The sequence below is a fragment of the Rhinolophus ferrumequinum genome, chromosome 22, assembly GCF_004115265.2.
Source record: "Rhinolophus ferrumequinum isolate MPI-CBG mRhiFer1 chromosome 22, mRhiFer1_v1.p, whole genome shotgun sequence".
Lineage (NCBI taxonomy): Eukaryota > Metazoa > Chordata > Mammalia > Chiroptera > Rhinolophidae > Rhinolophus > Rhinolophus ferrumequinum.
Genome location: NC_046305.1, coordinates 11783812 through 11797370, shown reverse-complemented (window position 1 = coordinate 11797370; position 13559 = coordinate 11783812). Strand labels below are relative to the sequence as shown.

The 13559-nt window shown below is 47.9% G+C and overlaps 1 protein-coding gene across 1 annotated transcript; it reads right to left on the bottom strand.

The window, feature by feature from the left end:
- Positions 1-1116: 1116 nt before the first annotated feature.
- TEX35 (testis expressed 35) lies at positions 1117-13559 on the bottom strand. The gene is made up of 9 exons (XM_033092700.1): positions 13485-13559; positions 9992-10126; positions 8540-8644; positions 7562-7618; positions 6408-6467; positions 2307-2371; positions 1894-2071; positions 1477-1520; positions 1117-1248 (listed from the first exon to the last, which is right to left on the bottom strand). Exons 1-9 carry the CDS (start codon positions 13557-13559, stop codon positions 1185-1187), a joined length of 783 nt encoding a protein of 260 aa, XP_032948591.1. The 3' UTR covers positions 1117-1184.

Sequence of the window (13559 nt, the reverse complement as noted above, 5' to 3'; positions counted from 1 at the left end):
TCCCCTTTCCTAACCCATTTCTGCTTTCACCCCAGGCTTATGATTATTGCACTTATTTATACGTGGTCCATATTTGTAATGTACATCGTTACCATCTCCTTTAAAACTATAAGCTCCTTGAGGGCAAGACCTATGTCTGTTTGTTTTTCATGTATCTCTGAAGCACCCAATACATTACTCATTACAATATAGCCATTAAAACCTTGCTCAATTATTTACTAGACTATCTAAAAGTAGAAGCAAGAGCTGGTGTGAACTAAAATACGAAATCCCCTTAATTCTTCTTCCCTCCAACTGGAGCCAAAGAATCACACCCATAGTAGAACAGTTCACTGAAATCCTGTTTTCTCCGGATCTTTCTTTACTCTCATTTCAAGCTGGCAGCCAAGTCTCCTCTTCCCTCCGGGGATTTGGGGCAGGACACAGTGCAGCTGTGGGAGGTCACTGGCTCAGCCCCACCTCTAGAGGCCAAGGATATGACTTCTCCATGTGGGAGAAGAGGGAGGGACCTTTGCGAGGGGAAGGAGGGCGGATCCTCAGGGCCCAAGGAGCCCAAGTTCCTATGTGCACTGGGGCCCTGAGACTTCCTGCACACCAGACCCTGGGCCTGGGGGTTCCTTGCATCGCCCAAGACTCTCCTCTCAGGTTCCCCCCCGCCCCCCCCCCCCACACACACAGTACAGGAGCCAAGACCATGGAGGGAGCAGGTGGATAGGCCGGGGGGTTGTCTCCTGCGACCATGCAGAATGGCATTGGACATTTTCAGGGCCTCCCCTCTCTTTTGACCTGGAACCTTTGCAGAACCAGGTGGAGTAGAAGGACGTGGTGGAAGGGGAGGGGATGACCCCAAGGGTGACCAAGACAAAATTTCCTACTAATCCATCAGGAAGCAGGAAGAGGGTTTGGAGTCTGAAATACACTGATATAGAACCAAACAAGTGCCACACTTTACATACTCGAGTTTGGGACTGATATTCAAAGCCGTGACACCCCCCTTTGGCTTTACATGAAGCTTTTAATCCGGGCGGAAGGAGGCCTGGGGCAGGGTGGCATGGAAGAGGGCAACAAGCCTTCGCTGCAGCTCGAGGGCTGGGAGAGGAGAGGCTGTGGCTGCTGGCAGGTTCTGCATCAGCACTAAGTTGGATGCATGTCCTCAGTCACATGGGGGTTGAAGCACAGATACATCAGAATGAAGCTCCAGATGGCAAAGGTGAGAAGGGTGCCCAGGCCTGGCATGGAACGTTCCTGCTACGTGGGGAGAAAGGCAGGAAGCTGAGGCCGGGTCAGGTCAGCAGCTGGTGAGCCCCCTCCCCTCGGGAGCAGCCTCCGGGCTGAGCCACCCGAGTTGTCCTTCCTGGGGCCACGGCCTTTGAGACCGAGTGTATGTGTGGGGCGGAGTCTGCATGGACCACAGGTAGGGCTGGATGCGAATACAGCCCGAGCGGGACAGGGCACTTCTCGTGTGGCTCTACCTACCCCTGATTGTAGCTGTCCTTTAGGATACACAACAAACATTTCTCCTGTGTAGAGGACAGAAACGGTACATGAAAGATCACTTTCCCCTGGTCCAAGATGGCCAGCCTGCTGGGCACCTCGTCAACTCTTGCTATAGGAAAGGACAGAACAATACAGTGGCACTTGGGGACAGGCACATCCGGCTTGAGTCCTACTTGGTCATGATGGAGGGATCTTCCCAGGCCTGGAGGGCAAGACTCCAGAAAGGGAGCCAGGCTCTACAGGCCTCCTGGGGACTGCACAGGGGTGGGACCAGTCCCCTTACAGCAAGAGGTACCAAGGGGAGCGAGGAGAAGCCCAGGGGAGGTGAGGGCGGAGCAGGAGCCAAGGGCTTTTGAAAAGTGTCCCCTAACAGGGTGGGGGCTGGGCTTCACTTACACAGTGGGTCTCACACTGATGGAGGGAGCTCAGCGAGTTCGTTTTTGGCTTTTGTAGTGCCACAGTCTTCTTGTGAAGAGTAAGTAACGCTCTGTCCACTCCATCCATTTCCTTGAGCCGGAGCTGTGGGTCAGCCTTTCCTGTCAGCCTGGGCTCCTGATGCTCCCTTGGTCCTCTTCTAAGAGGAATGGGGAGTCAAGGAGGGGCAGAGATGGGGAGACCATTTCCAACATGGCAAGGAGGCAACCAGAGCATGGGTGGCTGTGGAAGGCTTGACTCCGTGCCACTGGGGCCACAGCACCGACCACAGCCCCTTGAAGAGCCTGAGAGTCCTCTGAACCCCAAAGACACTTAGCAGAGTGAAAGGGGAGATTCTTTAGGGATGAGGAGAGATGGGTGCAGGTTACACTTACAGCTTGCTGCTCTTGTGTATATTTATTAAAACATCCATCTTCTCATCCATATCCTTCTGCATTTCCTTCAAGAGAGAATTCAAAGCTAGAATCATTACCCTGAAGGGCTTTTGAAATCCTTTTCCTGCCTCTCTCTGCAAACCACTCAGAGATCACCTCGGCATCTTACTTCCTCGAGAATCCTCACAGGCCTCCGGTGAGGTGGCTTATGGGGTGTGCATGACACAGGCCACCTCTCTTTTGCCCTCCCCCATTCCACAATGAGGCCGAGCAACAGGCAGAGGCATTAGGGGCCTGTCCAAAGGCTCCAGGTGAGTCAGAGGCCAGGAACTGTTTTACCTGAGCTCACACTTGGATGAATCCATTATCTGCCTTGGTTCAATGCCTATAAAATGACGGGACGAAAAAAACAAATCTCGTGACCCCCTTCCCTCAAAGACACTTTCGACTCCGATATTTTGACCCCCGCCATGCACCGAGATCTTGTATTCAATCCAGCTTTCACCCAATTCCTGGCAGAAATGGTCAACACAAAATAAAACTAACAGCAGCTGAAATGGTACTTCACATTTATCATTTAGTAAGAACTGAAAGAATGGTAAGATCTTCTCAGTAAAGTTTAGGTCTATAAATTTGACCTGAGAAACTTGGATAGAAACAGTCGTCACAAAAGAAATTGTAAGGTGGCAGATGTTATCATAGATGACATTTGTTATGAACAAAACAGGGTTGGATCGAACATCATAACGTGTAAATGAAAAACAATGTGCTTCAAGGAAAATAATTTTAATAAAAAAATGAAAGCTCTGGAAACAGTTTACTGAACTGTGGGTAGGATAGTAAACTGATCAAGGAATGATACTGTCTGGGTGGAGATGACTTCAAAAAACACCTTCTTGAAAAGCATTTTGAAATGTTAGCATACATTTTGAATTAAATATTTGCTTTCATAAATAGAGTCACAATATCCTTGAAGTGAAAATATCCCGTGGGTCCAAAAAAAACAGAGTCAAAATGTCCCATATTCTTACAAGTCTCCTCACCATCACCTCAGAATCCTTACATCCCAAAGTGACCTCCTCATTTTCTCTTCTAAATTAGTTGTATTTCCCAGCCATCCTTGGCACTGTCACCACTTTCTTCTCATCACACAGATTAGAACTTTGGTGTCACCATGGATGCTTGCCTCTCTTTCATTCTCTACATTGAATCAGTCTCCAAGAATGTTATTTTTCAGATGTATCTTTTCCTTCTGTTCCTACACCTGCTCCAGCCTTTCTTCACCTTGAGTCAGAAATGGCTTCCTGTCTGATAATTTTGCTCCCGACAGCCTCTGCCTACTCCCCACGGTCCCCCAGGCCACCTTGCAAACAGCTGCCGGCTCAGCTTTCTGAAGTGCTGCTCCTAGCATGTTCTCTGATTAGGACTCTCCAGAGGCCTCTTCTTGCTTACACAGCCAAGTCCCAACCTGCCTGTCGGTCTTTCAAAAGCCTTCATTACTCTCTGCCTTTGCGCGCCTTCCATTTCATTTCTCACAGTTTCCCGGAACGATCTCACTTTTATGACTGACCTCCCCACTGACCACGATACACTTCAGATGTGCATCCTGCTTCCATGCTGTGCGCAAGCTGTGCCCGTGCCCAAAATAGCCTCTTTTGTGCCTTTCTGTACCCAGTCCTACCCCCTTAACAAAACACTTACTGTTTGCATTTTATCATAGAAATAATGCACGCCCTTTGTAGAAAATTTGGATAATACAGAAGAATACAAAAGAAAAAAAATTATCATCATCTGGAAATAACTATTACCGTGTCTCCGCCAAAATAAGACCTAGCCGGACCATCAGCTCTAATGCATCTTTTGGAGCAAAAATTAATATAAGACCCAGTCTTATTTTAATATAATATAAGACCGGGTATAATATAATATAATATAATGTAACATAACAATACCTGGTATAATATAATATAATATAACATAATACAATATAATACTGGGTCTCATATTAATTTTTGCTCCAAAAGATACATTAGAGCTGATGGTCCAGCTAGGTCTTATTTTCGGGGAAACACGCTAACCTTTTGGCATATTTCTTTCCAGTTTTTTTCCTATATATTTACTTACCTATCTTTCTTTTCTCTTGTTGAGATGAGCCTGTATATATTACTTGTATCTTGCTTTTTTTCTCATTATAAGCATTCTTTCTCAATAATATCTCGATAGTGCATTATATCGATATACCATAATTTATTTGGCTATTCCTCTGCTGTTGAAAATTCTGGTTGTTTCTAAATTTTTACTATTATAAATAATCCTGTGATGAACATCTTTTTATGCATATCCATGCTGGCAATTCTGATTATTCTCGTAAGTTAAATTCTGAGAAGTGGAATTGATAAGGCAAAGGCTTTTCATATTGTTTGATGCCTATAGTCTAATTCCCTCTCAGTTTTGTACAAACTTGCACTCTGATCAGCAATATAAGAGCATTTCTACCTTGTTCTATAAATGTCGTGATTAAAACTTTTGCTTATTTGAATGGGACAATTGCCTAATTATTGTTTTCATTTGCATTCGTTTGATTACTTATGAGGTAAACCCTTTTCATGTTTATTGCTGTGGATTGTCTGTTCCTACCCTTCTCCATTTGTCCTTTTGGATCCTTTTGTGTAAGCTTTATGTGACAGATAAAAACCTGTTACCTATGTCTACCACATTTGTGAAAAAATTGTTTCTCCAAAACTATTGTGTGCTTTTTAATTTTGTATATGGTACTTTTCCATTATGAATTCAAATTTTTTTATATTGTTAATAATATCAATACTCCCTTTGTGATTTCTTCCATTGTACTTATGCTTAGACTATCTGGTTAAATACTTATATACACTTTCTTATTGGTTTTTCTTATTTAAATCCCCTTTGTAGACTATGTCACTTTACAGAGACAAGTGCATTAAGTTTTTTCATCATATATTCAAGCAACGTTAACATTATTACATAATCCTTTCCTTCTGACATTTTAAAAAAATCATCTTTATCATATTTTAAATTTTATAGAGCTAGGGTTCCCAGACTGGAGTGTACACTGGAATCACCGGGGGAACTTTAGAAACTACTGACCCTGGACCTCATGCCTAGAGGTTCCAGTGTAAATGTTATGCGAAACAGCCTTGGTATAAGAGGGCAGGTCAAAGCCACAGTCCAGGCAATTCCAGTGTGTGGCCAATTCCAGTGTGTCCACTACTGCAAAAGTGCTGCAGAGCTGGTTCTCACCCAGGAGCAGGCATCACAATCACTTATGGAGTTTTAAGCAATCGTGCCCCACCATGGAGACTGTCCTTCAGGTCACGTAGACCAGGGTCTGGGTATACGAATTTCAGAAATCCTCACAAGTGATTCTCGGTGCATCCCTGGCAGAGAGGCTGTTACAGGGTTACCTAGGCTGGTTTCTCTCCTTTATCTGGTTATCCTTGGGCTGTACCCCCTTAATTCGATTATTATGGCTTTATTATGAATTTTTATGTCTGGTAGGAGTAGTTACAACTCTTGAAACATTTCTAGATATTTTCTTTTGCTTTTATGCTTCTACATTGGTGGTTCTCAAACTTTTACCTGGGGAACGTGAAAAAAAATCTAAGGTGGCAAGCGCCATCTGAAAGGGCCTGGGCTCTGCTTTATTCATTTGTGCTCCTGGTGATTACGAAACACACCAGAGTCTGAGAACCACTATTCTACAATCTGCATGGTCCTCTTAGTAATTGTTGAATTCAGAAATAATCTTATTGGACTTTTGGTTAGATCTGCATTAAGCTTCCAATGCAGGCTTCAGGGCTCACATTAAGACGCACTCTGTAAGGACTTCTGGTTACTCCAGCGCACATTCATTACTCACTGCTCTAAACTCTTAATTAACTGACCACCAGTTCTCATTCGCCTGGGTACTTACTTGTTATTTAATTTTATTTATTTTACTTTTTTATTTTTATTTTTTGCAGTAGAGTTTGGACTAGATGGTAAGCACCGGCAGAGCAGGGTCTGGTCTCTCCTTCCACCAACCCTAGTACAGTACTGGCCTGTGGAAGGCGCTCAGGAAATGCTTACCTTCATAAGCACCACAAATTCCTGGAGTTTATCAAAATCCTTGTCCATTACATCTTTTATCTAATGAGGAAAAAAGGCACAGAGCATGTTATTGAATGTGGAATCATCTTTGGGGCATTTTCAGCAAAGGGCAGCAGCTGGTCCCCTGGAGTGAGCTGGATAAAGCTCAAGGAATGGACTGATGATGACCCATTAAGGCCACGTTCTTCCTAAGGAGTCTGTGAAGGGACTTGGGAACATGTACCATCGAGTCACCACCAGCCCCAGCCTAGCACAGCTTAGCCCTGGCTACTGCAAGGCTTCCACGTGGAGCTCCCACCCCAGCTCCAATCACATCTCCTGGCTTGAGCATTCGCTTTCTTCCTAAGGATGCTGTAGGTGGTTCCATCAAAGAAACAAGAAGCGAGGTCTTGCTCTGCAGCTTGCTCAAGGCGGGGAGCGGGGGGTGGATAAGGAGAATGGAGTTGGTCCCTGACTACCCCCAAATTCCAATAAGCCCCTCTCACTCTGTCACTAAAGTTCAGCTCCCCAACCCTATCCATAGGACACCTTAGAGAGTCACTATCATTCAAACATTGGGTTTGGGCGGCCGGATGGCTCAGTTGGTTAGAGCACGAGCTCTGAACAACAGGGTTGCCGGTTTGATTCCCACTTGGGCCAGTGAGCTGCGCCCTCCACAACTAGATTGAAGACAACGAGCTGCCGCTGAGCTTCCGGAGGGGCGGCCGGATGGTTCAGTTGGTTAGAGAACGAGCTCTCAACAACAAGGTTGCCGGTTCAATTCCCAGGATTGGGATGGTGGGCTGTGCCCCCCACAACTGAATGAAAACGGCAACTGGACATGGCGCTGAGCTGCGCCCTCCACAACTAGATTGAAGCACAACAACTTGGAGCTGATGGGCCCTGGAGAAATACACTGTTCCCAATATTCCCCAATAAAATTTTTTTTGAAAAATTGGGTTTAAGTTTCAAACAAGTAAGAAATCAGATATCCTAAGCTGTCTGACCCTTAGATGCTCTAGGGGATTCGGGCTGAGTTCATCTGATTGCCTTTTCCATGCAAGTCCTGACCTCCTTCACTGTCAAAGTCAGGCACCGCGTTTCCCTCAAAGCTACCCTTTACCTCCACGTTCTAAAAAGTCTCATCCTGTTACCTGTTTAATCTCCTCCATTTTTTCCTTGAGCTCTTCCCTCACCTCCCTGAGTTCATTCTGAGGAAATAAAATAGGGAAGAGAAAGAGTAAAGAAATGTCTTGGATAGAAGGGAAACTGTCCAAGGAGGAAAGGAAAGATCCTGGGGGCATGGACAGAGGAGGAAAAGAGACATACTTCCCACTGAGGAGGAAAGAGGATGCTGTTAGAAAACAGGGTGTGGCAGACATCATGTGTCTTCTGATACGTCTGTGGTGCGACTGCCCAAAATGCATAGCCCAAATCTAATCACAGACAAGCCAAACTGAGGGTCATTCGACAACAGAGATACACTGTAATCCCCGAAAATGTCTGTGTTGCAAAACACAAGGGTAGATGCAAGGACATAGAGAGACATGGAACCTAGATGCGTGTAATCCTAGACTGGATCCCAGACCAAAAAAGTTGTTTTTCCTTTTGTTACGAAAAACAGTAGTGGGATAATTGCTGAAATTAGAATAAGGGCTGTAGATAAATATTGTATCGATGTTATTTTCCTGATTTTGATATTTTAATGATTATACTGTGGCTATGCAAGAGAGTGTTTTTGTCTTTAGGAAATTCTGAAATTTGAGAGAAACATGCTCTCAAATAGTTCAGGATATATATATATATATATAGTGTGTGTGTGAATATACTATATATTGAGACGGAGGGAAAGAACCTGATAAAATGCCAACATTTGGGGAATCTGGGTGCAGGGTATACTAGAATTCATTGTGCTAGTTTTTGAAACTTTTCTGTAAGTATGAAATTGTTTCAAGACAAAGAGTTAAAACAAGCAAACAAACACACAGAAGCGGAGGGAACGAAGCCACAGGGCCCAAAGCCCAGCCACAGATGCCAGCAGTTTTACCCAGCACGGACCTTGTGGTGCTGCCCCCTGCCCACCCCTTCACAAGGCTGATCCAACCCCTGGCCGCCCGGGTTCGCACACCTACCTTTAGCGCCCGTGTCCCTCCTGGCTTGGGAAATGGCTCTGCTGCTTTAACTTGCTTGTAGTCATATGTCTGTTGATTGAAACCAGAAACACAGCGTCTTGCAAACTGCAGGTGTGGGGTACATAAGGCAGGAGAGAGCACCCCGTTTCTGTTCTTCCCTTTGGGCCAGAGCTGGTGGCCCCACCTACACAGCTTCCTCCTTCCTTCTATTCCCTCTGAGCTCATCTCCTCTACTGCCCTCCCGGCCCACTGGGCCTCAGCTCTCTGTCCCCTGACAGCCAAGCTCATTCCTACGTCCGGACCTCGGTACATGCTGCTTTCTCCACCTTGGAGTGGCCTGAGCCCGTCCTGCAGCTCTCGGCTCACATGGTGGCCTTTCCTGACCACTGATCTCGAACAGCCCCCCACTCATGTCTCCCTATTTTAATTCTCTGCATAGCAGGTAACACTGCTAAATTTTTCCTTACTTATGTGTGTGTGTGATTAGTTACTAATGTGAAGTTCTAGGACAGCAAACAGCCTGGGGGTCTCTCAATGTACCCCCAGCACCTGGGACAGGTCTTTGCCGCCAGCAACAGAGCATGGCCCCTGACTCCAAGTCCCCTCCCTATGAGTCCCAGGCCGGGCTGCCGTACTGGCCACAACATAGCTTCTTACTTTGATTGGCTCTGGCTTCAATTCCAGGCAAACTGCCTTGTAGTTCTTGCTCTGCAGAGAGAGGAGGTTGGGACTCAGCCTCCCAGGCACCAGGATTGGGAGGCTAACAGCGGCCCTTGCAGGAGGACCCCCACCTGACCCTGCCTGTCCAACTGCGCTTCTGCGCAGGCCCACATATCCCCCAGCACCTGACCCGAGACAACTCAGATTCTGTCATGTTATAATACATCTCGTATGAGCAAAGGCCTGCCCGTTCCGCAGGCAGCCATCTCCCTGCTGGGGGTACCTGGGCGAGGAAGCACTTTAAGGTAACTTTAAGGAAGGCATACAAGTATTACTTCAGGAGCACAGACTCGGGTTCTAACCTCAGCTGTCCTCCTACTGGCTGTGTCAACGTGGGCAAGTTGTTTAGTCTCTCTGAGCCTCTATTTCCTCATCTGTGAAATGGGGCTGAAACTGTATTTCTATAGTGAGGTTATTGTACACCTTGGATACACCCATTAGATGTGCGCCTGGCGCCAGCCTAACGCGAGGTCATGGCTGTGGGAGTGGTTGGGGGTGGGGCGGGGTATTACGTTCCTTATCCCAGAGGAAGTCAGGAGAGGCCTGTCTTCTTCCCACGCCAAGGCCAGGGGTCAATCCCACCCTCCTTCCAGCCTGAGAGGCCACTTCATGCTCAGAACAGAGGAAGAAAAGCCAAGGATGCATCGGGGCTTTCTCTGCATCCCCCACCCCACTCCTGCACCTCCAATGGGAGCTGAGGCCCCCCTCTGTCCAGCTACGTTTCTCCTTTACCAGGTTTGTTTTCCTCTTGGCCGACATGGTGGAGGCCTGAGTGTTCTCAGCTTCCCGACCTCCCCACGATGGGCCCCCGTGACCAGGCCACTGTCCTATGCAGCCCACAGGCGCAGGTGAGGGCGGGATGATCACCTATGTGTGCGGAACAGCTGAGGTCACAATGCCCAGGACCCAATGCCAGCCCTGAGTGTCACTGTGGCTCGGAGCCTGGTGTGCCTTGGCCATTGAGATGAGGGACACAGTCAGGTTCCAAAGCCACAGGGGAAAGTCTCCTGCAAAGGCCACCCCGAGGGCCCGTGCCTACTGTGGCTGGAGCACAAGGCACAGCTCAGGAGAAGCAAGAATTGCTGGTCCTCCCCAGTAGAACCATCCTATTGAGGAGGATGGGGTCTGCCCGCAACGACTAACTTCTCTAAGCCCACGATTTCCTCTGTCATGCTCTCCGGATGTGGATGGACCCTCCCTCGGGCCTGGCGCTGTCTTGGGTTGAGATGCCCTGAAGTCTCTCTGGTTCAAGGTACATATACTGCGCTAACCTGGGGTTTTCTGTACTGTGGAGGGTCGGGGGTGGGGTGGGGGTGCCAGTCTTGGCAGGATGATTTCTGATTCCCTGGCCTGATGGCATGGCTGGCCCTGTCCCCTCTCCCCAACACCCCCAATTCTCTTCTGGTTCTCCTGTCATCCTGGAAGAGGGCTGCGGCAAGAAACCATAATGCTAAAGGTGAGAAGCCTCTGGCGGGGGAAGGTGAGGAGGGAGAATGCTAGAGAAAAAGCCATTCTGAGAGCAGCTGTAATTTGTGCTTCAAGAATGAAAGGAGCATGGCCTTCAAAGGAACCTAAAATCATTCGGAATCCAGGTTACATGCCTAATTTCTCCTTTCCTCTTATCCCCGGCAGTCCACTTCCTTCTTTCCTGTCATTTCAACTACTAGTTGGTACCGAAAGGCCAACTTGGGAATTCTGAGGACAGAATCCCCACAGGAGAACTGGAACTGCTGCAAACTACACGTGAAACACGTGCCTGCACCCCCAGAACAACCTTTCACACTCACCCTTCCTTTCCTACAGTGCGTGCCTGTCCTCCAGGAAGCCAGGAGCCCTGGGAACTTCCTGGGGAGCTGCCTGCAGCATTTCTGATGCACCTCCCATGGGGTTATGTCGCAGCCCCCAACCTGGTGACAGCCTTTGATCTGACTCTAACACAACCAAGGACAATGTGTCTGTCACTCTGTTTAGTCTGGGAGGGGTGGGGAGGAAGTGGCAATGAGCTGCCCAGGCTCCTTTCACCGCCCCCCTCCCCAATCTGGGAGACTCAGTGTTCTAAAGCCCTTGGATTCGGGTAGAATGTTTCATAAAGGTGCCCAGCACCCTGACGGCTGTGCTCCCCAGTCAACCTCCGACTGCCGTGACCATGCCCTAGCTGTACTGCTCTTAATACCTGCAGACATACTGCAGTGTCTGGGTGCCACCCCAGCCTGAGGGGGCTCCCTGGTGCCTCGCCCCAGGGAACCCTCACATACATTGCTTCTAGAGATTTAATGAGACTGGTTACTGCATTGTCCTATTTGACTGACTTATAGACACCTCACAAAGCTTTACACTGTGTCAGGGTAGATAGCTTTTGTCACTGACACGCTGGTTACTATGCAATTTCTGATCCTTTCTATAAATAGTATATCCGCTCTTGGCTAGAATTATCCTATTATATTGTTTCTATGGGAAAATTACATCCAGTTTCTATCATGGGAACTTTTAGTACCTCTATTTCAGGAACAAAACGTAATATTCTGAACAGATCATTGTAAATCTCCAGCTAATTCAATACAGCTAAGGAGAAAAGGCAGAGCGAATGTATTGTATGAGGATTGCAGGCCTTTTTCTCCTGTGTGTTCACATGACAGGGTCATGTTTTTCAGGGCCTCCCAGGACCCAGGGGAACCTGTTACTATTCCCACAGCCAGCGGTTACAGAGCAGCCTGCTGTGTGAGATAAAGAGCCCCCAATAATCAGAGGCTCCTCTGCTCCTGCCAAATGTGGCTCCTGGGGCTGCCTCACTTGGCTGGAGTCCCCGTACCTCTTTGGATGGAGTCCAAACAGGGGATGGCAGTTATACTCCTGGCTCTTTCAGCCTCCGTGCTCGACGGCTCTCTACAGTTGCCATCCCTCCACCTCTGACACCTCCAAGTTCCCGTGGATCACTGACGCGATCAGATTGAGTGGCTCCAAAGCCTCTTTGGATGGTCCTTGCTGGGAGGTTACCGCTGACCCTTGAACAACTTGGGTTTGAACTGTGCAGGTCCACTTATACGTGGATTTTTCTCAGTAAATATTCTAAATGTATTTTGTCTTCCTTACGATTTTCTTCCTAACACGTGCTTTTCTCTACCTTGCGTTATTTTAAGAATACGGTATAAAACACATGGCCCACACAAAATGTCTGTTAACCGATTGCTTACGTTATTGGTAAGGCTTCCTGCCAACAGTAGGCTGCTAGCAGTCATGTGTTAGGGGGAGTCAAAAGTTATACGTGGATTGAAAGCTGCGCGGCGGGGCGGCACCCCGAAGCCCTGTGTCGCACAGGGTTCAGCTGTATTTTTGCACGGTATTTGTGGGAGGCATACAGCACGCGTCCTGGGAGCGGCCTGCATCACTCCCCCTCCCACTTCTCTGGCTAAAACGCAACCACAAGGCCACACCTAACTGCAAAAGAGGCGGGGACACACCGCAAAGTCCTCCCAAGAATCAGGGGAAAGAGGTTTAAGGAGCAGGTAGCCAATCTCTGCCGCCCTCTCCTAGCACATGTCACCTCTCTTACTTCACTCTAACAAGTCCTCACCGAAGGAAACTTGACTTGATTTCGTGTTCTTATGTTTGTAGTGCAAAAGGGACATAGTGGACAAGATCCAAAAACGAAGGTAACAGTGGCCCCGGGGTTAAAGCTCCCAGCAAAGGTGACCTGGCACAGTTAGAGCTCGGGTTACAAATCCGCCTCTTTGCCACCTGAATGGCCAATGGGCTGGGACATGGAGACAGAGTTTGTAACAATGACCGTTTGTCCAGGGCCCCATAAAACAATAGTCTCAGTCTATCCCAGTCCCATTCTGCAGAGGGCCCTGCAGACCTTGCTCTCCTACTGCAGGCCCCAGAGCACGTTCCTGGGCCAGGTGACAGAGAAAGCCTCTAGGGCCCTGGGCTCTGACTTGAAGCAGAGAAGGGAAATGTGACATCGCTCCTCTGGGTGGCAAAGTTCGTGTGAAAATCGCTCCCTGGAGAAAGACAACTTGCACTGAATCGGACCCTGAAGCAAGCAAGCCACACTCATTTTCCGAGCTCCCTAAGCACAAGCGTTAGTTTTCTTTTCCCCCCGATTTTTGATTAAACAAAAGTGATTTATGTCTCGTGTCCTCACCCCTCTAAACACTGCAATAATAACAACAACCCTTCCAGAGAACTGTGAATCCTGGCGCCTGCCTGGTTCTCAGCCCCATACCTCACTGCCGGGCAACCCTAGTCCAGGCTCGGGGCCAGCAAGGAGCTCAGGTTCACTATGCAGGGGACCCCACAT